The sequence below is a fragment of the Schistocerca americana genome, chromosome 3 (genome assembly GCF_021461395.2).
Source record: "Schistocerca americana isolate TAMUIC-IGC-003095 chromosome 3, iqSchAmer2.1, whole genome shotgun sequence".
Lineage (NCBI taxonomy): Eukaryota > Metazoa > Arthropoda > Insecta > Orthoptera > Acrididae > Schistocerca > Schistocerca americana.
In genome coordinates, this window is record NC_060121.1 from 522,605,998 (window position 1) to 522,630,163 (window position 24,166).

Below are 24,166 nucleotides of genomic sequence, written 5' to 3' on the forward strand. Positions count from 1 at the left end.
TGTTCCGTTGAATGGTTCGCACACTGACACTTGTTGATGGCCCTGCATTGAAAACTGCAGCAATTTGCGGAAGGATTGCACTTCTGTCACGTTGAACGATTATCTTTAGTCGTCGTTGGTCCCTTTCTTGCAGGTTCTTGTTTGATATTTTACCGGATTCCTGATATTCTCTGTATACTCGTGAAATGGTCGTAAGGGGAAAATTCCCACTTTTTCGCTACCTCGGAGATGCTGTGTCCCATCGCTCGTGCGCCGACTATAACACCACGTTCAGACTCACTTAAGTCTTAATAAGCTGCCATCGTAGCAGCAGTAACCGATCTGACAACTGCGCCAGACACTTGTTGACTTATGTAGACGTTGCCGACAGCAGCGCCGTGTTCTGCCTGTTTACATATCTCTGTATCTGCATACACATGCCTAAACAAGTTTCTTTGGCGCTTCAGTGTGAGTGAAAACTTAGGTGCTGTATACTTCTGTGTGGCGACATCGCCGATGTTTTGTTGTGAATTTTGAAATAAACACATTTTTGGATCTGCACTATGCGGGCACTGTTTAGTTCATTGAAAAACGCATTACACAACACAGTTCTCTGTTTAATAACAGCGCACACGATAAATATTTACAGGGCGATCAATCACGGACATAAAACGAGGTCCCTGGAAGAAAACAAAACTGAACGTGTAACAACCATCTGAAGATGAATCTTTGAATCATCCTGAACCAGTCATGGATTCATCCAAATAAACCTTATTAAACCACACAGGTTGCCGGTTGCTGTTTTAACTCTAAACCTTATACACACCTGGAAATTGAAATAAGAACACCGTGAATTCATTGTCCCAGGAAGGGGAAACTTTATTGACACATGCCTGGGGTCAGATACATCACATGATCACACTGACAGAACCACAGGCACATAGACACAGGCAACAGAGCAAGCACAATGTCGGCACTAGTACAGTGTATATCCACCTTTCGCAGCAATGCAGGCTGCTATTCTCCCATGGAGACGATCGTAGAGATGCTGGATGTAGTCCTGTGGAACGGCTTGCCATGCCATTTCCACCTGGCACCTCAGTTGGACCAGCGTTCGTGCTGGACGTGCAGACCGCGTGAGACGACGCTTCATCCAGTCCCAAACATGCTCAATGGGGGACAGATCCGGAGATCTTGCTGGCCAGGGTAGTTGACTTACACCTTCTAGAGCACGTTGGGTGGCACGGGATACATGCGGACGTGCGTTGTCCTGTTGGAACAGCAAGTTCCCTTGCCGGTCTAGGAATGGTAGAACGATGGGTTCGATGACGGTTTGGATGTACCGTGCACTATTCAGTGTCCCCTCGACGATCACCAGTGGTGTACGGCCAGTGTAGGAGATCGCTCCCCACACCATGATGCCGGGTGTTGGCCCTGTGTGCCTCGGTCGTATGCAGTCCTGATTGTGGCGCTCACCTGCACGGCGCCAAACACGCATACGACCATCATTGGCACCAAGGCAGAAGCGACTCTCATCGCTGAAGACGACACGTCTCCATTCGTCCCTCCATTCACGCCTGTCGCGACACCACTGGAGGCGGGCTGCACGATGTTGGGACGTGAGCGGAAGACGGCCTAACGGTGTGCGGGACCGTAGCCCAGCTTCATGGAGACGGTTGCGAATGGTCCTCGCCGATACCCCAGGAGCAACAGTGTCCCTAATTTGCTGGGAAGTGGCGGTGCGGTCCCCTACGGCACTGCGTAGGATCCTACGGTCTTGGCGTGCATCCGTGCGTCGCTGCGGTCCGGTCCCAGGTCGACGGGCACGTGCACCTTCCGCCGACCACTGGCGACCACATCGATGTCTTGTGACAGCCAGAGCGAGAGCACCAGCAGCAGCGAGTACTGTTTGTATAAAGCGTTTATTTTGCATTTTGTTTACGACCTTCCACTAAGGAAGGGATTCTATTTGTGTTTATCTGCTCTGCATAGTAACTAACAGTTCTTGATAAAACTTTACGTAGTTTTCGTGTTAGATTTCTTAGTGTTTTCTTGATCGTTTAGAACAGAAAGCGCCCTAAAACCGTCTTTTGTTTGTTTCGCGGCCGTTAGCCACTAGTCACTTGAATCAGCAGTTGTCTTGTGACAGCCAGAGCGAGAGCACCAGCAGCAGCGAGTACTGTTTGTATAAAGCGTTTTTGTACTTATTTGCTGCGCTTAGCTTTTAAATAGTTTTTCTGGGAAAACCTAGCGTAGTTTTCGCGTCTCGTATTTCAGTGAGTGTTTCTTGATTATCAGAGTAGCTCATCAGAAGATTATCTTGGGAATTTGTCACCGTATAGAGTAGGGTAAACATAGTCATGTGTAGGGACTGTGGTTGTTGTGAGCGGACGCAAGGAGAATTGGCCACTCTTCGGGGGCAGGTGGAGGCTTTGTCTGTTAGGCTCATCGAGCTCGAGGCGCAGGAGTCGGCTCGTAGTGGCGTTGGGGCAACTGTGGTGAGACCTATGCCTACTTCGGTGGCCTTGGAATCACACGGAACCCCTGATGTCGCTGCGTCTTCCGGCAGTGAGCATCTTACCGGTCAGCCATCACTCCAGGGTGAATGGCGGACAGTGGTGGGCTCGCGCGTGCCTGGCCGAAAGGCGAAGGTGGGATCTGGCCGCGTGGCAGCTGCCTTACCCCTTTCCAACAGGTACGGGGTGCTTCCTAGTGGTGATGACATCGTTTCCGAGCCACCACAGGATGCCTCGCCTGTTGGGCCAGTGGCCGATTCTCCGGCAAGGTCCCGACAGTCACAGAGGGCGGGCCTATTAGTTATAGGGAGCTCCAACGTTAGGTGGGTTATGGAGCCCCTCAGGAAAATAGCGGGTAGGTCGGGGAAGAATGCCAGTGTGCACTCGGTGTGCTTGCCGGGGGGTCTCGTCCGTAATGTGGAGGAGGCCCTTCCGGCAGCTATTGAACGCACTGGGTGTGACCGGCTGCAGATAGTAGCACATGTCGGAACGAATGACGCCTGCCGCTTGGGTTCTGAGGCCATCCTTGGTTCCTTCCGGCGGCTGGCTGATTTGGTGAAGACATCCAGCATCGCACGCGGAGTGCAAGCCGAGCTTAATATCTGCAGCATAGTGCCCAGAGTCGATCGCGGTCCTCTGGTTTGGAGCCGTGTGGAGGGTCTAAACCAGAGGCTCAGACGACTCTGCGACTATAATGGTTGCAAATTCATCGACCTCCGTTATTGGGTGGAGAACTGTAGGGCCCCCCTAGACAGGTCAGGCGTGCACTACACACCGGAAGCAGCTACTAGGGTAGCAGAGTACGTGTGGCGTGCACACGGGGGTTTTTTAGGTTAGAGGGACCCCCCCTTGGGCGAAACGATAAAATACCTGACGGCTTACCAGAGAGGACATTATCATCGTTGATAAAGAACGTCCGTCCTCAGAGACCAAAAACAAGAAAAGTTAACGTATTATTGGTAAACTGCAGGAGTATCCAGGGCAAGGTTCCTGAATTACTATCTCTTATTGAAGGAAATAGTGCGCATATAGTATTAGGAACGGAAAGTTGGTTAAAACCGGAAGTGAACAGTAACGAAATCCTAGACACAGAATGGAATATATACCGCAAGGATAGGATAAACGCCAATGGTGGAGGAGTATTTATAGCAGTAAAGAATTCAATAATATCCAGTGAAGTTATTAGCGAATGCGAATGTGAAATAATCTGGGTTAAGTTAAGTATCAAAGGTGGGTCAGATATGATAGTCGGATGCTTCTATAGACCACCTGCATCAGCAACCGTAGTAGTTGAGCGCCTCAGAGAGAACCTGCAGAACGTCGTGAAGAAGTTTCGTGATCATACTATTGTAATAGGGGGAGACTTCAATCTACCAGGTATAGAATGGGATAGTCACACAATCAGAACTGGAGCCAGGGACAGAGACTCTTGTCACATTATCCTGACTGCCTTGTCCGAGAATTACTTCGAGCAGATAGTTAGAGAACCAACTCGTGAAGCTAACGTTTTAGACCTCATAGCAACAAATAGACCGGAACTTTTCGACTCCGTGAATGTAGAAGAGGGTATCAGTGATCATAAGTCAGTGGTTGCATCAATGACTACAAGTGTAGTAAGAAATGCCAAGAAAGGAAGGAAAATATATTTGCTTAACAAGAGTGATAGGGCACAAATCGCAGAATATCTGAGTGACCACCATCAAACGTTCATTTCTGAGGAAGAGGATGTGGAACAAAAATGGAAAAAATTCAGAAACATCGTCCAGTACGCCTTAGATAAGTTCGTACCGACTAAGGTCCAAAGCGAGGGGAAAGATCCACCGTGGTATAACAATCATGTACGAAAGGTACTACGGAAACAAAGAAAGCTTCATCATAGGTTTAAGAGTAGTCGAATCATAGCTGATAAGGAAAAGCCGAACGAAGCGAAAAAGAGCGTAAAGAGAGCAATGAGAGAAGCATTCAACGAATTCGAACATAAAACATTGGCAAACAATCTAAACAAGAACCCTAAAAAGTTTTGGTCATATGTAAAATCGGTAAGCGGATCTAAATCCCCTATTCAGTCACTCGTTGACCACGATGGCACCGAAACAGAGGACGACCGAAGAAAGGCAGAAATACTGAATTCAGTGTTCCGAAACTGTTTCACTGCGGAAAATCGTAACACGGTCCCTGACTTCAGCCGTCGCACGGACGCCAAAATGGAAAATATTGAAATAAACGATATCGGAATTGAAAAACAACTGCTATCACTTAGTAGCGGAAAAGCATCCGGACCAGACGAGATACCCTTAAGATTCTACAGTGATTATGCTAAAGAACTTGCCCCCTTTCTGTCAGCAATTTATCGTAGATCGCTGGAAGAACGTAAAGTACCTAGCGACTGGAAGAAAGCGCAGGTCGTTCCCATTTTCAAGAAGGGTCATAAATCAGATGCGAATAATTATAGGCCTATTTCGCTTACGTCAATCTGTTGTAGAATAATGGAACATGTTTTGTGTTCTCGTATTATGACGTTCTTAGATAATACAAATCTCCTTCATCATAACCAACATGGATTCCGCAAACAGAGATCATGTGAAACTCAGCTCGCCCTATTTGCCCAAGAAATTCACAGTGCCGTAGACACTGGCGAGCAGATTGATGCCGTATTCCTGGACTTCAGGAAGGCATTTGATACGGTTCCGCACTTACGTTTAGTGAAAAAGATACGAGCTTACGGAATATCGGACCAGGTTTGTGATTGGATTCAGGATTTCCTAGAAGAAAGAACACAACATGTCATTCTTAACGGTTCAAAATCTGCAGATGTAGAGGTAATTTCGGGAGTACCGCAGGGAAGCGTGATAGGACCTTTATTGTTTACAATATACATAAATGACTTAGTTGACAACATCGGTAGCTCCGTGAGGCTATTTGCAGATGACACGGTTGTCTACAAGAAAGTAGCAACATCAGAAGACTCGTACGTACTCCAGGAGGACCTGCAGAGGATTAATGCATGGTGCGACAGCTGGCAGCTTTCCCTAAACGTAGATAAATGTAATATAATGCGCATACATAGGGGCAGAAATCCATTCCAGTACGATTATGCCATAGGTGGTAAATCATTGGAAGCGGTAACGACCGTAAAATACTTAGGAGTTACTATCCGGAGCGATCTGAAGTGGAATGATCACATAAAACAAATAGTGGGAAAAGCAGGCGCCAGGTTGAGATTCATAGGAAGAATTCTAAGAAAATGTGACTCATCGACGAAAGAAGTAGCTTACAAAACGCTTGTTCGTCCGATTCTTGAGTATTGCTCATCAGTATGGGACCCTTACCAGGTTGGATTAATAGAAGAGATAGACATGATCCAGCGAAAAGCAGCGCGATTCGTCATGGGGACATTTAGTCAGCGCGAGAGCGTTACGGAGATGCTGAACAAGCTCCAGTGGCGGACACTTCAAGAAAGGCGTTACGCAATACGGAGAGGTTTATTATCGAAATTACGAGAGAGCACATTCCGGGAAGAGATGGGCAACATATTACTACCGCCCACATATATCTCGCGTAATGATCACAACGAAAAGATCCGAGAAATTAGAGCAAATACGGAGACTTACAAGCAGTCGTTCTTCCCACGCACAATTCGTGAATGGAACAGGGAAGGGGGGATCAGATAGTGGTACAATAAGTACCCTCCGCCACACACCGTAAGGTGGCTCGCGGAGTATAGATGTAGATGTAGATGTAGATGTACTGTGGAGACCTCACGCCCCACGTGTTGAGCAATTCGGCGGTACGTCCACCCGGCCTCCCGCATGCCCACTATACGCCCTCGCTCAAAGTCCGTCAACTGCACATACGGTTCATGTCCACGCTGTCGCGGCATGCTACCAGTGTTAAAGACTGCGATGGAGCTCCGTATGCCACGGCAAACTGGCTGACACTGACGGCGGCGGTGCACAAATGCTGCGCAGCTAGCGCCATTCGACGGCCAACACCGCGGTTCCTGGTGTGTCCGCTGTGCCGTGCGTGTGATCATTGCTTGTACAGCCCTCTCGCAGTGTCCGGAGCAAGTATGGTGGGTCTGACACACCGGTGTCAATGTGTTCTTTTTTCCATTTCCAGGAGTGTAGTATTAGAGACACGGTCTCAGTATGTCAGTGTTCGACAAAATAGCGAATGCAGTTGAGACTTATTGGTTGTGGTTTATTCTGTAGCAGGGCAATCATCCCAAACACACTTCTATATTGTGGGGAGAAATGTGGTGGACTGAAGAATATGCTTTGGCTAAATCAGTCACCTGAATTAAATCCCATTGAACTCTTCTGGGAGGGACTCGCCAGGGAGGTCAGAAAATTGGCTGTTGATGACCTGCGGAAGAATTTACGGATGTGTTGGACTCCAGTATTCACAAATACACTAAAAAATTTTATCTTCAGAATGCCAAGGGTGGATACTTTCAAAAGGCTAAAATGTAAACCGTATTGGATTGTACTTTGGGAGAGAAAATACTTATTTGGTTGGTCTATTTACACTGATGTGTTTGTACATTGAAATACATAGTTTTTATCATGAGTGACCGAAAAATTTTGACCGGTAGTGTAACCTCAGCCTTTCAATATCCCTTTTAAATTCTCTCACCAACCTATGCGATTTAAGATTCCAGTCTCCTGCTTGTAGAACGGCATGTTTGTTATTACTGATGACTACCCCCTCCAGAAAATCTCTGCCAGGAGATCGAAACTGGGGATTATTTTTGCTATGGAACATTTTACCCAAGAGGATGAATCTTCATTAAATTATACACTAGAGCTGAATGTCTTTGGGGAACATAACGACTGTAGTTTACTCTTCCAGTATCACAAGAGCAAAGCCATATTGTTTAATGTTACAAGGCCTAGTCTGCCCAGTCATCCATACTGTTGTTCCTTTAACTAGAGTAAAGGCTGTTGCCTCTCTTCAGGAACCATATGTTCGCTGACACCTTTGCATATACCTTTTCCATGTTGTTGCATCTACAGTACACATATCTTTGTCGCCGAGGCATGCAAGCCATCCCACCGCGACAAAGTCCTTGGTTCCCAGAGTACACTATGTGATCAAAAGTATCCGGACACCTGGCTAAAAATGACTTACAAGTTCGTGGCGCCCTCCGTTGGTAATGCTGGAATTCAGTATCTTGTTCTCCCACCCTTAGCCTTGATGACAGCTTCCACTGTCGCAAGCATGCGTTCAAACAGGTGCTGGAGGGTTTTCTTGGGGAATGGTATCGATGTCGGTCGGTGAGGCCTGGCACAAAGTTAGCGTTCCAAAACATTCCAATGGTATTCTATAGTATTCAGGTCAGGACTCTGTGCAGGCCAGTCTGTTACAGGGATGTTATTGTGTAACCACTCCGCCACAGGCCTTGCATTATGAACAGGTGCTCGATCGTCTTGAAAGATGCAATCACCATCCCCGAATTGCTCTTCAACAGTGGGAAGCAACAAGGTGCTTAAAACATCAGTGTAGGCCTGTGCTGTTAAAGCGCACGCAGAACAACAAGGGGTGCAAGCCCCCTCCATGAAAAACAGCACCACACCAGAACACCACCGCCTCCGAATTTTACTGTTCGCATTACACACGTTGGCAGATGACGTTTACCGTGAATTCGCTGTACCCACACCCCGCCATCGGATCGCCACATTGTGTACCGTGGTTCATCCCTCAACACAACGATTTTTCTCTGTTCAGTCGTCCAATGTTTACGGTCCTTACACCAAGCGAGGCGTTGTTTGGCATTTACCGGCGTTATGTGTGGCTTTGAGCAGCCGCTCGACCATGAAATCCAACTTTTCTCACCTTCCACCTAACTGTCATAGTAGTTGCATTGGATCCTGATGCAGTTTGGAATTGAGGTTGCTGATATGGAGTACTTGGTAGGAGGTGGCATCACAATGCACCTTAAATGAAAAACGTATGTCTTTGGAGGTGTCCAGATACTTTTGATCACATAGTGTAAGTAGATGATTTGGGAAACCTCCCAAAATCGATAATTATAAAAGAACTAATTGAACGCACTCTTTGATGACCCAGTATTCATATTCAGTATGCGACAATATGCAAACAACGTGTCTGGTGGGTTTCCAGAGGCGAGTGCCTGCAACACATGATGAACACTAACTGTGTATTTACGGACGATTGACACTGTCACATAAATGGAATGCCTTTATATATGCCATAATCTCCTTTTTCGAAAAACTCAAAATAAAGATAAATCTTGGCTCTCTAATACACGTAACTTTGCTCCAAAACACTTCTAAACCTGCCCCTTAACTTCGCCCCAAGTCATTTCCAAACTTGTCCATTCATTCTTCACTATTGAAAACAATCTTGATGTTATTATTAATAATAACTTCTTCTAGATGTCGCAAATCCCTCCACAATTCATGACCCCAACTTATTATTGTCAGGAAAACGCCGTGCTTTCGTTTTATTTGTCTGTTATTATACAGCAGTTGTGAGTCCCAAGTTCGCCAATACACCATGGGTGCAAAATAGCTGTCAAAGCATCCTCCTTTTCCTTACTGACTATGGAGATTGCCAGTGACCTCGGAAGGATGATGATAGTTGTCACTCATGAATGCTGCACGCGACAAAGGCCGTATACCCTTACACTTGGAAAAGAAAAAAGAAAAAGGAAAAGAAAGAGGCGTATGGCGTTGTTGGCTGGGAGTGGCTGTCTGCCGCATAATGGGAAAATGCAATGTTCCACCGTGCAGTATGACCACTTCCATAAATTATATGAGAATTGTGTCGTAAGTCAGTCTTTTGAGTCTAGGTGACTGTAGTGTGTGTGACTACTGCTTGATGTCGAGCTTGTATTGTATAATGAGTAGAAGGGTAAGGGTCGTACCAGGTGTGGACATATAACCTAATTCTATTGAATAGCGCGAATAGAAAAAATGGGATCGCCGAGTTTAACGTCCCCATCCGACGGACGCTTCATTATGAATAGCATCACATGCCCTCAGTTCATATACATTTCCAACAGGAAAATATTTGGAATCTGATAGAAGACATTGACGCAAAGCCTGGTGTACAGAAATTTCGCACCATGACCTCTCTTTCCCTTGTACCGAAATATTGGTGCTGAATATTTCTTCCCCCACCAGTTGAAACTGGATATTTTCAAGTCTAATGCCGCCATACGTCAATACAACCGGTGCAAGAGGGACTTACACGTAATTTTTATTTGTGATATTATTTGTTTCTGTGGTTTACTATTGTTTACGACTTTTCAATATGACGTACAGCGGTGCTAAATATTATTAGTTATTCCGTGCTCAAACATAATTTTTTAAAGTTCCTAACACAACTATGACAGATTTTTACTTCACTCTGTCACATAAACCGTTTGTGTTTAGAGAGCTACCAATTCTAAATATCTTCTTGGAACGACCTGGTGTCACCCGCGAATGTATGGGCACCCTTTGTCTTCAGGGCTGTCTTGTGTAATCTTCAACTGAAAAGCAATCGTTCGTCACTCCTGGGTAGGCCTATGCACCCTTACGTATATTCCTCGTCTTATGAGTAGGCCTCTGTTGTCTGTAAGTTAATGTAACTGATTCATAAATGTCCATTCCACAAATATTAGCCCACAAATTATAAGTGCAGTCACCACGGAATGAATGTAGCTTCACCGAATAACGTAATTTATTTAGTAACTGTGTATCTGCAAAGAATGCTGACCTCATAAATTTATTAATTACTGTCGGTTTAAAAAAAAATGGTTCAAATGGCTCTGAGCACTATGGGACTTAACATCTGTGGTCATCAGTCCCCTAGAACTTAGAACTACTCAAACCTAACTAACCTAAGGACATCACAAACATCCATGCCCGAGGCAGGATTCGAACCTGCGGCCGTAGCAGTCGCGCGGTTCCGGACTGAGCGCCTAGAACCGCTAGATCACCGCGGCCGGTGCCGGTTTCAAGTCTCCAAATAGTAGTTTGATGAATTACATCGAGTTCCGACTACTCAAACTGATTCTAGAATACCTAGCAAATACATGTTTCATATCGCTGCAAAACGTTCTGATCAGAGCTTAAGATATCGTATACTACTCTCCCAGAAAAATAGCGGGAAGTTCAGGTAACGATGACAGATGGACTGTGATTACTCACCATTCTCCTCTAAGTATAATACGAACGTTCAATAATGAGATCTGGTGAATGTGGTGGCTAGGGGGACATGTGGCAATTTATCCTCGTTCTCGCCAAACCAGTCCTGAATGATGCGAGCTGTTTGAATAGGAGGCCGGTCGTCTTGGAACACAAAGGTCACATAATCCGTGAGAGTAATGCTACCTTGCAGAGTACCCATGGGACCCATGAAATACCACGATATGGCTGCCAAATTGTCACCGACCCCTGCCGTGTTTCACTCCTAGCAAATAAACTCGACCAGGAGTTGGCAACAGTGTATAACAAGACACATCCGACCAAATGACGTTCTTCCATTGCTCCATAGTGCAGGTTTTATGGATTCGGTACGACGTTTTCTTCTTACGGGCGTTTGCATAACTGACGAGTGGCTTTGGAGTTCCAACTCGGCCTGTAATTCCGTGCTTGTGGAGTTCCGCTCGTGTTGTTTTGGTGCCGACTGAGTTCACGAGTGCGACATTGAATTCTGCAGTGACTTTTGCATCTGTCGTTCTCTTATTTCTCGTCACAGTACATTTCAATGACCATCCATCTCGATCACTGGATATACACTTTGTACGGTTGTGACGTAGCAGCTGATGTCTTTCGGCTTCTTCTGTAAGCGGTATAAGTCTTCAGTACGGTGCTTCTAGAAACACCAAACACTTCTACTCCCTTGGTGACAGAAGCGATCACTACACAAGTAGCAACAATTTTTCCCCGTTCGAAGTCACTAAGCTCCGTCATAATGGACTTAAAAACCACACGGAACATTGTTGTGAGCTCGACTGGTACTTGTAACGTATTGAGAACATCGCGGAGATGCCGCTGTGGTGAAATACAATACCGCAACCTGCGGGATTGGCTAGCATCTGCCTTTATGTTCAAGCACGCATTTTCGCCGTGTTTCTGTTTTTTTGTCGAACCGCTGTGTGTAGTGCAGTGCACGACCCTATGCTATGTTAACCTGTACAACGAAGTCATCCAGACTGACGAAAAGTTCGGGTGACACCAGAAAACGAAGTTCAGTCTTTGTACTATGGTTGCAGTTGTGACTGAATAAAATCATCACAAGATGCCGCATACCATTAGTGTCTGTTGCCTACATAACGCTCATCTCCTGTGAAAAATTTCAGTTCGGTGCTCTGATTGCAATTCTCACAAAAAATTCTAAATTGAACCATATTGCAATCCACCCAGACACAATATGTCGTCTCTCTCACACTAAATGAATTTTACTACATCCTAATGTCGAATGCCCTTGCAGCCAGCGACACAAGGTGTGCTGTTCCAAGCGCGAGCTGCGGAACGCGCCAGATTATGTAAGCTCGTGTCTCCATTACTAATTTTCTTCTGTTGAGCAGTTTTAATATTCACGAAAAGGTCGTTTACTTTCATTTAGACAACCAGTACTCTAAAACCGTACTACAACACTTTTTATGACTTTCCATGCCAGCAGCTTTTTGACCTTGCAGCTGATTCTGCAATCTCGCGAAAATTTTGTCCTTTAACAAAAAAAGAAAAAAAGTGGTAAAGCTACCAGTCTGTGAAAATACATCGAAGAAGGCAAAGATATCTAAATACTTTTCTGCTAGTTAACAGAGCGTGTAATACCGAAATATTTTTCGTACACTACTCACTAGTGCTGTCGAATTTGGCACACAGTGCAGCACTTTTAAATTATAGTCAGTTGTATTAATCACCTGTTCACTTAAAGCTAATTTTATCATGAAAACGTTCTTATATCTATAATCTTCCAACAAAGGAATGTAGGTAATGTGCATGCTTACATAGTGCTGTCGCCTTAGTATGTGTACAGGAATGAGTTATGGGATTCTGGCAATATTTACGTGTTTCCTACCTTTAATTTATGTTTTGGCTTATGAGCTCGTTAATGTATAAAGAGATATTTTGGACAGATGTAGCTGTTGGCAGTAGCTATCATTTGATACAGTGTACACGTGAGTTACTATACTAAGGTGACAAAAGTCTTGGGATAGCGGTATGCGTGTATACAGATGGCGGTAATATCGCGTAAAAGACAGTACATTGGCGAAGCTGTCATTTTTACTCATTTGATTCATTTCAGGAGGTGTAAGACGTGATTATGGCTGTCCGATGGGGATTAACAGATTTTGTACGCGGAATGGTAGTTGGACCTAGGCGCATGGGACCTTCCATTTCGGAAATCGTTTGGGAATTCAGTATTCCGAGTCCACAGTGTCAAGAGTCTGCCGTCAATAAAATAAAAATTCAGGCATTCCTCTCACGGCGGACAACCCCGCGGCCGATGACTTTCACTTAACTATCGTGAGCAGCGGATTTTGCGTAGAGTTGTCAGTGCTAACAGACAAGCAAAACTGCACGAATAACCACAAAAATCAATGTGGGATGTACGACGAGCGTATCCGTTAGGACAGTGCGGTGAAATCAGGCGTAAATCGGCTATGGGGACAGACGACAGTCCGCAGCTCGTGGTCTCGCGGTAGCGTTCTCGCTTCCCGAGCACGGGGTTCCGGGTTCGATTCCCGGCGGGGTCAGGGATTTTCTCGTGATGACTGGGTGTTGTGTGATGTCCTTAGGTTAGTTAGGTTTAAGTAGTTCTAAGTTCTAGGGGACTGATGACCATAGATGTTAAGTCCCATAGTGCTCAGAGCCATTTGAACCATTTTTTTGACAGACGACAGACTCGAGTACCTTTGCTAACACCGTGATATCGCCTGCAGCACCTCACCTGGGCTGGTGACCATATCGGTTTGGACCCTAGACGACTGGAAAACCGTGGCCAGGTCAGATGAGCCCTGAGGAGCAGGAGAGTAGTGCTTAACGTCCCGTCGACAACGAAGTCATTAGAAACGAAGCACAAGCTCGGATTAGAGAAGAATGAGAAGGAAAGCGGCCGTGGCCTTTCGAAAGAACCATCCTTATGGCTTATGCGATTGAGGGAAATCACGGAAAATCAAAACCAGGATGGATGGACGTGGGTTTGAAACGATGAGCCCCGATTTCAGTTGGCAAGAGAAGATGATAGGGTTGTCAACAAGGCACTGTACAAGCTGGTAGTCGCTCCATAATGGTGTGGAACGTGCTTACATGAAATGGACTGGGTCCTTTGATCCAGATGAACCTATCGTTGACTGGAGATGGTTCTGTTCGGCTACATGGAGACCATTTTCAACCATTCGTGGACTTCATGTTCCCATACAATGATAGAATTTTTATGTATGACAGAGTGCCATGTAATCGGGCCACAGTTGTTCGTGATTGGTTTGAAGAGCATTTTGGACATTTCGAACGAATGATATGGGCACCCAGATCACCTGACAGCAAACCCATCAAACGTTTATGATACATAACCGAGAGGTCAGTTCGTGCACAAAATCCATCACCGGCAACACTTTCGCAGTTATGGACGGCTATGGAGGCAGCATGGCTCAATATTTCTGCAGGGGACTTCCAACGACTTGTTAAGTCAATGCCACATCAAGTTGCTGCACTATGCTGGGCAAAAGGATGTCCGACACGATATTAGGAGGTATCCTATTACTTCTGTCACCTCATCGTATATTGATATAAGTGAATCTGAAGTATTATTATTTCGAATAATAGTGTATTTAGTTTATTCGCTGTAGCTTTATCTATTTTTATCGTATAAATTATTGTGATACGTCAATGAGCTCGTTTCATCAATACTAATAGAACGAGCACTCAGATATTTCATAGCATTAATAGATCATACTAAAAACTGATTCTCGTTGGATACAATGGCCAGATCTTTCTTTAGCTGCAGCCGTCAATTGTCGAAGTCACCCGTGGGTACCACGTGTGCAGAGTTCAACTCGCTCGCTTAGCGACTCTAGCATGGCACACAACGCAAGCTCCGGGCCAGGCTGCAGCCATCGATTACCCGAAGCTCCGCCCTGCAGCCCTTCGAGCCGCCAGCTGGCCGCCCGTTCATCATGCTTCTCTGGCAACTCCTCCTCCTAGGCTGGTGTTTAGAAAGGCAACGCAGGCAGTCACGGTACTTGCCGCCTTTGTCTGTCACGTCAGCAAGTCGTTCACGTTGCCTGCTTGTCTATGTTAATTTACATGTCTTACTGTAGATCACTATTCATAATAGTTGAAATTGTAATTATGATTAATTTTTCTTAAATGACAAAGAAACTTGTTGAAATGTGTAAATGTGGATTTTGTTTCCAGAATGAGATTTTCACTCTGCAGCGGAGTGTGCGCTGATATGAAACTTCCTGGCAGATTAAAACTGTGTGCCGGACCGAGACTCGAACTCGGTACCTTTGCCTTTCGCGGGCAAGAGAAACAATTAGGTAGTTTCTTCATTTAGAGACTGTGTAATTTCACGAAATCAAGTAACGCAAGTAACGCAAAAGCATGACTCACGCCCTGTCCTCAAAGCTATACTTCTGCCAGTATCTCGTCTCCTACCTTCCAAACTTTACAGAAGCTCTCCTGCGAACCTTGCAGAACTAGCACTCCTGAAAGTTTGGACGGTAGGAGACGAGATACGGGCAGAAGTAAAGCTGTGAGGACGGGGCTTGACTGGTGCTTGGGTAGCTCAGTTGCTAGCCGGCACGGTAGCTTAGCGTGTTCGGTCAGAGGGTTAGCTGCCCTCTGTAATAAAAAACTGAGTTAATAGATCAACAACGAACTTAAAAGGGTGTTATACGACGTCCGCCCCGATCAGATTCAGCGAAAAAAAAAAAGTTGGTAGAGCTCTTGCCGGCGAAAGGCAAAGGTACCGATTTCGAGTCTCGGTCCGGCACACAGTTTTAATCTGCCAGGAAGTATAATGGATTTTGTTAATTATACTTACATTTATGTTTTATGACGATTTACGTTCTATACCCATTGTAATTTAGGGGTGTGTGCAGACTTGTCTTTACGAGTTAGTGATGCTAAATTTATGTAATTTAGATACAGGGTTATTACCATTTTGATTCTATGATGGGATTTTTTTAGATTTCACACTGAAATTTTTGGTCTACCGTAAGGCTTCACTCTAGAAACCTTTTTGATGTCTTGGAGTGAGTAATTCTATGTATTATCACATGTAACAATTCGGTGTGTTGTTATTATTATTATTGTTGCTACTCTAGTATTATCTGTTCTTTCACATGATATAAGGTTACCGATTGCAGGTACGCAATACGTCAAATAATATCCAGCAATCGAAAGAATAAGAAAAAAACGATAGCTGACTGCCAACAACAGGCCATTAAGAAGCAATGTTAGAGATTCTTGTTTTTGGTACAGTAGGCCTGATATATTGAGCCTCTGTTGTATTTCCTGCTTTTTGTTTTGTTTTAAGTGATGACTTCTTTTGGGCAACAGTTATCAAAACGAAAAGAAAAGAAAATCTGTCAGCAATGTTTACCGAATTATGGGTAAGCATGTAAAAGCGATTTGATGTAGATGTAAATCAAAATTTTTCGCTGCCTTAAAATAATAGCACAAATATAATTCAGGGCTAATTTTTGTTTCTTAATATTCTGCTGTTACACATGACTATTCCTAGACGTGCAGATTTTCATTGTTAGTAATATTACTGTTTTTCTTGTTTTGCGGATAATTTAACATCCATTTCACTGTGAGTTGACACACGGTACGGTACAACGCTTCAGCTTCAGAGTTCATTACTTCTCGATACTGAGTCAGACCGCGTTGCTGTAAAATCAATGGACAATGTATATCCCAGCAGGATAGCATCAGAAAAAACGGTGAAGAAATAACTCAAAGTAAATTAGGTTCGTTTTGTTTTGTATTTCGTATTATTTATGTATTTACAGATGGCAGTACGTCTGCAGTAATCCTGTCGATCAGTGGATCTTGAGGATCGGAGCCGCAGCTGCGTAGGGCAGAGGAGCGGCGATGGCGGGGGCGGCGACAGCCAGAGGGGCGGCGCGCAGAGCGGGGGCCACGGCCAAGGCGGGGGCGGCGGCGATGGCGGGGGCGGCGTAGGCCACGGGGGCGGCGACGGCCGCTGGCGCCACGGCCACGCCTCCCAGGTAGCCGGCCGACACGGCGGCGAACAGCAGGGGCAGGATCACCTGTAAGCACACAGCACGCGTCTCACATCACTGTGTTCCAATACTGCCCGTGAAACAATTACGTAGTTTCTTCATTTAGAGACTGTGTAATTTCACGAAATCAAGTAACGCAAATATCGGGTTTGTTCCTTTAAATGGAAGAGGGCCAGTTTCCTTTCCCTTCTTTTAGTGTCAGCTCTGCATCTTTACTGATATCATCCTCGGCTTCACGTTAAGTATTAATATTCCTTTTTTCTCATATGGGAGGAAAACAGAAAATAATGACATAATTTAAATGAGCAGGACTCGCATGTGTTTGAATATATGTAATTGAGACAGTGACATATCATTTTATGGCCAACCTTGTGTACCAGCCCTGTTCACTTCTGTAATTGGACCAGTCGGTTTCCAGGAGGAAAGTATTTTTCCCTAGTCCTCCTAAACAGGTGATGGATAGAGCCGAGAGTCGGTTTTCAAAGGTGAGCATTTACCAGCATGTGCAGTATGCTCAGCACTCTTTGCAAAGCATTTCCCAAAGGACTTCCCAGAGAGTAGCACCTTGGAGCACCTCGATAAGTGGGAGCAGGAAATGGGCACTGAACGCCTGCATTCTGTCCCTAATTCTGATTGATTGAAAATCATAAATATTGAATTACTTTGTGGAGCGATCTGGAGATCACGAAATAGAGGATTCGTTCGGCATCTCTCGTGTGGCAAAGAAGTTGTGAACCTTCTGGAGCGGAGGTGGTGTCTTCACTGTGTACATCAGAAGTCGAGAGTAGGTGATCCTTCGTGACCAACCAGTTTCGTTAGTGTAACCCGAAAGGCGGGAAGAATTCGAAGTGCATTCGCAAATTCGGGGGTGGAATTCCACTTCACGCTTTACGGTTTTTTTCGACGATTGTTGCGGATTAGTGAGCGCGGACTTGTTAGGCACAAAAAGACCTCAGAGCAGAGCACTTGGACATTAACTAGCTGTAGATGGTGTGGTGTAAAAGTCACGGCCGTGTACTGGGTTAATTGATACCAATAAATTTGATCTGCGTCATGCTAATTTTAGAGTGATATTTTTTGTGTCTCTCTCCCTATTGAGTTTGAACTGTGTTCTTTTTTTGTTGTTATAGTGATTATCAGCACCAATCACTAGTAGCCATTTGAAGACGATGTAGTAAACTATTAGCGCTGAACCTTCCAGTCCAGTGTTCGTATCTTGGATTCTGTTCTGAAAATATTTTGTTAGCTATAGCGTTCTTGGTGACTGACTTGTGCAAGACTGCCCAAATTCAGTGTCCAGATCTCTTTTTTTCATTTTCATATGTCCAGTTTTGCGCCAGCTGCCCGTCCTCAGGTCATTTGTTACAATTAAAGACTAACCTGTCGAAAAGTAAATTGAAAATTCACTGTCATGACAGTCAGACTCTGTATCAGTAGCTCAAGATGATGTCAATCATTCGGCTGAAATAGTGCGAAGAATCCAGTGATTCCACATAATGTATTCACAGTAGCGTCAGAAAAATATGGAACTAACTATTATGTACTGCATTGTTGTACTATCACTTAGGTGACATAAAGCAATCATACTGCGTATACTGTCTCTTTTCTTAAGCACACCGAGCGTTATTAATAATCTCTGTTTCAGAAAGAACTTCATCAACTTCCTTCAGGTTTTACTGCTGCTATTGTAGGCAATACCCAATGAAAACAGAGTAACTCGCGTGCTGGTGGAAATTTATGGTTATTTGCAGATCCTAACTACTCTGATATTATTCTTGTTTGTTACTTGAGCGGAGCACTCACACGAGTGAGAGTGATTAGCTCCGTCGTATTCATTACAGAAAGCATTATTTACTCTATAAATTAGTATAGGTCAGTGATAGCTAGACATAATTTTGTTTACTCGTGAACCATTTTCTAAGATCCGCGAATTATGTATATATTGGGCTGCCTGAAGCCGGTTTTTGAACCAATAAAACTATTCACAACTGAAGCAATTAATTATGTGACTCTATTATATATATATGGACATACGAGTGGGAAATTACTTGGATTTTCTTTAGAAAACGTTGAACAACGCGTTTATTTTTTCTGTTATGAGGTAGTAACCTGCAGCCATTGGAACAAGATAGAACCGTTTAAAATCATTTTCTTAGAAATAACGCGCATAACATGTTTAGAGAATCTTTAGGATATCTAATGCCACTGACCGAACTTTTGTAAGGCAATATCAAATTGCGCATGTACTTTCTGTAAGCTCGCTTATAAGAACGGATGGTCAAAAAAAGTTTCTTTCGGTACGCTACCGCATCCTCATGTTACCTCATTAATCAATATTTCTGCCTCTATTGTAAAAGTATATGAAACGTTGATTTAGAAAAAATGGTGTTTCACTTGAGTTTGGAAAGATTTCATTGAAGCTGACAACGTTTATTGAAAACTATGCTCGCACAAACAATAAATTCCTGAAGAACAAAACCGGAAGACTACGCCAAAGAATAAATGTCTGTTCTCTTTTACCAATTTTATAACTGTAAAATGGTCATTCTGTCACACGTAAGATGTAAACAGAATAAATTAATGATATTTTGCATTCAGGGACCAAAATATGTTATTATATTTTCACAGCTCGGCAATTACAGGCAGCTGTCGACACTATGTCAGATATTTCCGAAATAATGTCGATAGGAGCTAGTACGAACATCATAAAAAGAGTTATACTGCTTATACATCTTTTACTTCACGACTTAAGAAATTTTTGTTTCTGCGTGGCTTTGTCGTCATTTCTGACGTCAGTCTGATGATATTCAACGAATAGTTTTGACCTCTACTTGCCAGTATAATGGGCCGTTTACTGTGGTACGTAAATCTGACAACTATGCAAAACGAGCAAGAGACGAGTAAGAGACTGCTTATGTTTTAATATTGCACTTTCTACCATACTTCATACAGAAACATTATTTGTAATTGTTTCCTGAAGTAGAGTCAGATAATTAGCCGCTTCAGTTTAAATAATTTTATTGATTCAAGATGATGACCGGTTTCGGGAAATTATATGTTCAGTTTCGGGAGCACAGGACTGCAAAAGAGAAAATGAAGAAACTATAACAAGCGACTGTGTGACAATAAACACCTTTTTTTATGATTACTGTGGTGAGTCTCATTCCAACTATAAATATGTGGTTAATACAGTCAGGTTAGTCAGAATAAAAGCACGGATGTCGCACCAGATATCCACAACATGACCTAAGAAATGTGAGCCGTCAAAGGAAGGAAAAAGAGAGAAAAATGTTAAAAGAACGTCACCGAACAACGCAAGATAACTTTCACCATGAGGTGTGTAGCCGCCGCACACTGTGAACACTAGGTTGATCGTGATTTTAAACCAATGAAACTATTTACAACTGAAGTGATTAATTATGTGACTCTATCACAAAATTAAGCTGCGGATGTCCTAAACATATGTTGCGCGTTTCCTAAAGAGTACTTTAGTTGTGTAATGTGATATATTTTTTTCTTAAGAAAGTCTAATGTTGGTAACTGGCAACAAAATCGGTTGCCATTTTACAAAATGGAAGATACACTACAGAATAAATCACCACCCCTCCCCCCCCCCCCCCCTCCATTTTGTTGCTTAGTATTTTCACCGCTTCGTAGGTGATGTGGACGTGAAATAAAACTGATGAAGCCAGCAGGAGACGAGGCTCCCCGGCGACTCACCAGCTTGTACATGTTGATTGTGTTGTGTCGGCGGAGCAGACTGTGCAGACCAGAGGAAGGCCCGGGTTTATATACCTGCAGAGCCACGCCCGGCGACCCTCTGTGCGGCCTTGCCTCCTGCAGCGGACCCTGGACAGCTGAGTCCGGCGGTGCTCCCATTGTCCGGACAGCTGCCGTAGACATCGTCACTCTCGTTATTCACATTACAAGGCAAAGTTCAAGAGATATGTCATATACAGGAAGTCTCAGACCTTAAGTGTCAAAGTTATGCACACGGTAGTGGACCCTGTAACAACTTGTACCTTATAGCAACTTACAGCTGGTAGCAACTGTAGAATGTGACGACTGTCTCACTCTACCCATGTCTTACGACAGTTTATGAAATTTTGCCGCCTCTCTCAGATGTCTTTTTGTCAGTTGTACGACGTGTTGACTGCAAGGGTCTTAACAACCGGTTTCAACACCAATGATGGCATGTGAGCCCACAGGAAGATGTCAATATGAGCGAAATCTGGTGATCGCAGTGGTCGTCGGGAGACTGTGCATGGTCGTGTTGAAAACACATCCTGTCTCAACATCCAACATGTAGGCCGCGAAATCTCGAAAATGCGAAATAATGCGCATCATTCAGCATATAACGTGACATTGTATTATTACGACACCCAGGTTAAGACAGAATCGTTACTAGTACAGTGAGATTGGGTGGTAGTATATATTTTCGTCATCTGAGACGTGGATATTGTTCAAAAAGTGTTCAAATGTGCGTGAAATCATATGGGACTTAACTGCTAGCGCCTAAGCTTACACACTACTCAACCTAAATTATCCTAAGGACAAACATACACACCCATGCCCGAGGGAGGACTCGAACCTCCGCCGGGATCAGCCGCACAGTTCATGACTGCAGCGTCTTATACCGCTCGGCTAATCCCGCGCGGCCGTGGATATTGTTGCTCTTGAAAAAACCACCACTGTTGAAATAATCCCAAGCCAAAAACAATACTTGCTGCAGAATTTTCGACACTGAATCACAGCTCAGGCTAATGAAATGACGGAAGTAAATTCTGAATTAATAATTATTTGGTTTGATTTATTGTACACGTTGTTCACGTTGTTCTTTACATTTTATTCTTCGAACTGTTCATTTAATGGACAATTTGACGATTGTTTAATATTTAATAGGCTCCAGAGCGATGCGATACTACCTGCTTCAAATTAATCTGTGCGAAATTTTTTGTTGAGTACTACTCTGGCCAGCTCTTAGTTGTTTAGTGACCAAATTTCTCGTACTATTGTATACAATACAATACATTTGTTTCACTCAGGGTGTCGCCCACTGCGAAACTTGAGGACACCTCTGAGAAGGTGGTCATAGAATGTTAGCCAGTATTCTGCCTCCTGTTCGCCGGCCTTAGTGTCCGAGCGGTTGCAGGCGCTTCAGTCTGGAACCGCGCGACCGCTACGGTCGCAGGTTCGAATCCTGCCTCGGGCATGGATGTGTGTGATGTCCTTAGGTTAGTTAGGTTTAAGTAGTTCTAAGCTCTAGGGGACTGACGACCTCAGACGTTAAGTCCCATAGTGCTCAGAGCCATTTGAACCATTTTTTTTGCCTTCTGTTTATTTTAAGATATATTACTGCAGCTCAGATAAATTTTGTTGGCACTACATGCCTTTGTACTGTCATTCTGCAGTAGTATCTGTTGTATGAGAGCGATTCTGTTCTTCAATATTGTCCCTCTTATGGGTCCGCTACCTGTTCTATTTTCTCTCTTCTTATATTATCAGTCAAAAATTCTTGCATTTCTTAGCCCAACAATCAGTAATCTCTCATTTTTAATAGTAATTTATAAGGAAAGTTGAGTACGAGAAGAAGAAAAAAACCATCAAAATGGAAGACTAACAACGAAGTACTCGGATAAAACGGGTGTAATTCAGGAGTAGATCTTTAGTAGTCAGTGTTCAACATCTACGTCAAAGAAATAATGAGGGAAATAAAATAAAGGTTCAATAGTGAAACTAAAATTAATTGCCAAAAAATATCAGTGATAATATCTCCTGATGACATTCCTACCCGCAATGAAAGTTAAGCATTACAGGACATGATGAATGGACTTATCCGCCGAAAGAGTTCAGAATATGGATTAAGAGTAGATAGGAGAAAGACGAAAATCATGAGTAACCGAAATGGGATTAGCAATAAACTACGTATCAAAATTGGAAGTAAAGAAGTAGACGAAGTTAAGGAATCCTGCTACATTGGATTCAAAATAGCACATGACGGACGAAACAAGAGGCACATATAAGGTAGACTAGTATAGGCAAGGAGAGCATTCCTGATCATAAAAAGTTTATCACTAACAAACATAAGCTTTGATTTGAGGAACAGATTTCTGAGAATCTACGTTTGGAGCACAGCATTACTGGGAACTGCGGGAATAACGATAAGAAGTTTAGTGTCACAAAACGTAAAGAGTGAGACACACTTTCTCGCTTCTGCCACAATCGGTAAGACAAGGGAATGGTTTATTTATACTTTTTATTAAGTGTTTGACACAAGAATTCAGTCCTGATCCTTTTTTATCTTTGACGCTCACCGTGCGATAATGGAGCCTAACGACGTCCATCCACGGCAAACTGCCACCCAGCCACAGAGCTGGCCGTCAGGCGACTGCCTGGCGCCAGTGTGAGATAGCGAGAAAACTGGCATCGGCGGGCTGCGTCATCGGCGGAAATTCTTACGACACCAAAACATTCGAAATAACATTACAATTAAAATAAAAGTAAAAACTGATATACACTGTACTGATGATCCACAATTAAGATCTCGTTAACCGGCGTTTGGCTCCTAGTCTGTACAGACAATCCACAAAACATCAACTAGAGCTGCTATGTGTAAAAATACTATTATTCACAAATGTATAAGACTATTTTATCTTACAACGCTGTGTAGCCCCTGTAGTTTTACGAGAGGTAAAGTTGAATGAACGTTTTTAGATTACACTTGACGATATTACATTAATTGAAAGTAAAGGAGGTTTTCAACAGTTGTTTTAGCGAAAGTATGTGAATGTCACACGCATAAAGCACTGTCACATAGTCAAGAATGTGTTTAGAAACGATAAAAGACAAAAATCCTGCAAATTCGGGCCATCACATTAAGACACATAAAGGAAGTTAATAGTTTTTTTCTTATTGATAAATGTTTAGACAGTTAGTTATTCGACTGTCATACCAAAGATTGATGTGAAAAGTATTTAACGCTGATGGAGAAAAGAAGATTTACGCTCTTCGTTTATTAGTTTCAGTATTAGTTGTTCTCATGTCCTGGTGATAAGACGTGCTGTTTAATTTTAAAGTGAAATTGTGTTATATAATGAAAGCAATTTGTGAACAATAAGATTTCCTGATTTACGATACCATGGATCCCAGCTCCTGTAACTCTGGAAGAATATTATTATTTTAATTTTGTATGGAGAATTTAGATAGAGGCGACGATATTCACGACGGCGCTGCTCAACAACAGAGGTACGTGAATGGGTTCGTCTCTTTCTCTTCGTGGCCGCAATGTCAGTTTCAATATTTAGGTCATAGGTCTATTTGCCGCGACATTGAGAACCTGCAGTCTTTCTTTTCATTTGATTAGAAAGTCCGATAATATTCTTTCTTAGATGAATAAGTGCATTTTAATTACAATTCTTTTTACATAGGTCATGGGGAATGATAGTACTCACAACGT

The 24,166-nt window shown here is 43.6% G+C and overlaps 1 protein-coding gene across 2 annotated transcripts in view; it reads right to left on the reverse strand.

Moving 5' to 3' along the window:
- Positions 1-20,457, reverse strand: part of LOC124607373 (cuticle protein 16.5-like) — a 47,070-nt gene extending 26,613 nt beyond the window's left edge. Inside the window, exons 1-2 of one of the 2 annotated variants that reach the window (XM_047139687.1) lie at positions 20,431-20,457; positions 16,431-16,737 (exon numbers count right to left, since the gene is read on the reverse strand). In XM_047139687.1, coding sequence (XP_046995643.1) covers positions 16,507-16,737; positions 20,431-20,442 — 243 coding nt within the window. In that variant the 5' untranslated portion in view covers positions 20,443-20,457 and the 3' untranslated portion in view covers positions 16,431-16,506. Of the gene's footprint in view, positions 1-16,430; positions 16,738-20,430 lie in introns of those variants that run through there. The other variant, XM_047139686.1, reaches the window with a different exon arrangement.
- Positions 20,458-24,166: the final 3,709 nt, after the last annotated feature.